General features: G+C 46.2%; 1 protein-coding gene across 1 annotated transcript in view; it reads left to right on the top strand.

Moving 5' to 3' along the window:
- LOC142937551 (sodium channel protein type 5 subunit alpha-like) overlaps nucleotides 1–2500 on the top strand; it is an 81015-nt gene that overhangs the window by 44518 nt on the left and 33997 nt on the right. Inside the window, exon 13 of the mRNA XM_076080536.1 lies at nucleotides 2358–2498. Coding sequence (XP_075936651.1) covers nucleotides 2358–2498 — 141 coding nt within the window. The remainder of the gene's footprint in view (nucleotides 1–2357; nucleotides 2499–2500) is intronic.

Here is a 2500-nt window from a genome sequence, read left to right as displayed (position 1 = left end):
CGGCTCAGCTGTTCTTTGCCTTTCTCGTTTCACAGTGTGTGTGTGTGTGTGTGTGTGTGTGTGTGTGTGTGTGTGTGTGTGTGTGTGTGTGTGTGTGGCAGGGTTGGCCCACTTCCCCCGAGCTAATTGGTACGATCCTCTTAACGAGTTAAACGAGGTGAATTGGGGGGATCAGGTGGTCTGCTGCTCCGGAAACTGACACCTAGATACACACACACACACACACACACACACCTACACACACTTCCTCTCTCACACATCATCATCATCATCAGCATCAGCAGCAGCAGGTGCTTGCTAGCTTGTCGATCATAACAACTATTATCGGTGATAAACAGTGAAGTGTGTGTTGACGCTTTGGTTCCGCTGCCCCCTGGTCGTCCTTAAAGATGACGCAGGTTATTGTTATAAGCAGGTTCAATGAGTGACCCGATGAAGATGAAGGTAGCCTCGTGTCCGTCAGCGATGTGTTATCGGCTTATTGGAAAGCAGCAAGGTCATTGGTCGAGCTGTCGGGGCACGTTGTCATGCTAACCGATCAACGGCATCGACCTATTGGTGTTTGGGTCAAAGACGGGCAGCCAATCGCACGCCAGCATTTTGAGGATGGTGGAAACCGGTTATGTGACAGCCGTACGCTGATCAGTAACACAAACAACACACACACACCAGCAGCTGGGATCAATACACACACTCACACACGCACGCAGTGTCTAATGTCTGTATTGATTTACTCTCTATTTACGCTCTATTTTCACAGACACAAAAATGAAACATACAAAGAAAGAACACTGTACGTATTGTGAAACATGGAGGAGGCTCGGTTATGTTCTGGGGCTGCTTTGCTGCATCTGGCACAGGGTGCCTTGATCTGTGCAGGGTACAATGAAATCTCAAGACTATCAAGGCATTCTGGAGCGAAATGTGCTGCCCAGTGTCAGAGAGCTTGGTCTCAGTCACAGGTCATGTGTCCTCCAACAGGATAAAGACCCAAAACACACAGAAAACACCCAAGAATGAATAAGAGCAAACCATTGGACTATTGTGAAGTGGCCTTCTCTGAGCCCTGATCTAAATCCTGTTGAACATCTGTGGAAGGAGCTGAAACATGCAGTCTGGAGGAGGCACCCTTCAAACCTGAGACAGATGGAGCAGTTTGCTTACGAGGAGTCGGCCAATATACCTGTCGACAGGTGCAGAAGTCTCACTGAGTTACAGGAATCTCTTGATTGCAGTGATTGCCTCAAAAGGTTGTGCAACTAAATATTAAGTGAAGGGTACCATCATTTTTGTCCAGGCCATTTTCATTAGTTTGTTTTTTTAAATGATTCTGTGGAACCACAATTCAAAAGCAAAGTCTGATTTGTATTAGTTCATTTTCAGTAAATTTTTATTTATTATTACTTTTGTCAGTTTCAAGTTATTTCAGTGACCGTCGTGGGTTTTTCTTTCTTTAACGGAAGGTACCAACAGTTTAGTCCACGTGTGTACTGTATATGGCGCTCTGCTTAAATGCCTCTGAGCAAGAAACAAAGAGGCCTGCTGGCTGCAATCAGGTAGGAAGCTGCTACCTGATCCACCTGATCACACACACACACACACACACACTCTGCTGTGGTTAAACAGAAGCCAATCTGGCTGAGAGCAGCTCTCCGTCTCGCTAAGAGCTCTCAGGCATTATTCATCACACACTGAATAATCAACCTGCTCTGGACTCTGTGATCGAGTGTGGAGGACAGAGAGCGGGAGGAAACATCTGGAACACGGGGAGGAGGGTCGACTCTCTGAACCAGAATGTAGAGAAAAGAAACGTAGAAACGTAAGAGAGACGTCGGTTATAATAATAATTACTTCTCGAAGAAACGTCGTCCAGAAGCACCAGAGGATCTAAATATTCAACTGTGTACAAACATAGTAACATTAACTCTACCTGTGTACTCGCTACAGAAATACAATACTCAGGGGCTGTTAGTGGTGGAGGAAGTATTTAGATCCTAATAGTGTACCACTTTGGTTTTTGAACATATCTCAACAACTATTTGATTGATTGCCGTGAAATGTGGTTCAGGTGTTCAAGATCCCCAGAGGATACATCCTCAAGAGTTTGGTGATCCGCTGACTTTTCCTCTAGCGCCACCAGCAGGTCAAAGGTTTCCCTTAATCAGTGAAATATAACAATAAATTGCACATTCATGTGTCTCAGACGGTGTTCACTAATGACTCCAGTGATCCGTTTACAGATAATGATGTGATCTCACTGTACCGATGTCAGGTGTACCACACGTGTTCCCACTCTCTTTAACTTACAAAGGTTTAAGGCCGACACTGACAACTCTTTTCTCTTTCTTTGTCTCCAGCTGCTGAACCTCTTCCTGGCTCTGCTCCTCAGCAGCTTCAGCTCAGACAACCTGTCGGCTCCAGACGACGACGGAGAGATGAACAACCTGCACATCGCCATCCACCGGATCACCAGAGGCCTGGCCTGGTGCCGCAGACAGGT

The sequence above is a fragment of the Anarhichas minor genome, unplaced genomic scaffold, assembly GCF_050575085.1.
Source record: "Anarhichas minor isolate MPS153535 unplaced genomic scaffold, ASM5057508v1 ptg000074l, whole genome shotgun sequence".
Classification (NCBI taxonomy): domain Eukaryota; kingdom Metazoa; phylum Chordata; class Actinopteri; order Perciformes; family Anarhichadidae; genus Anarhichas; species Anarhichas minor.
Note: the sequence above shows the minus strand (reverse complement) of the source record. Positions and strands in the feature narration are given on the sequence as shown.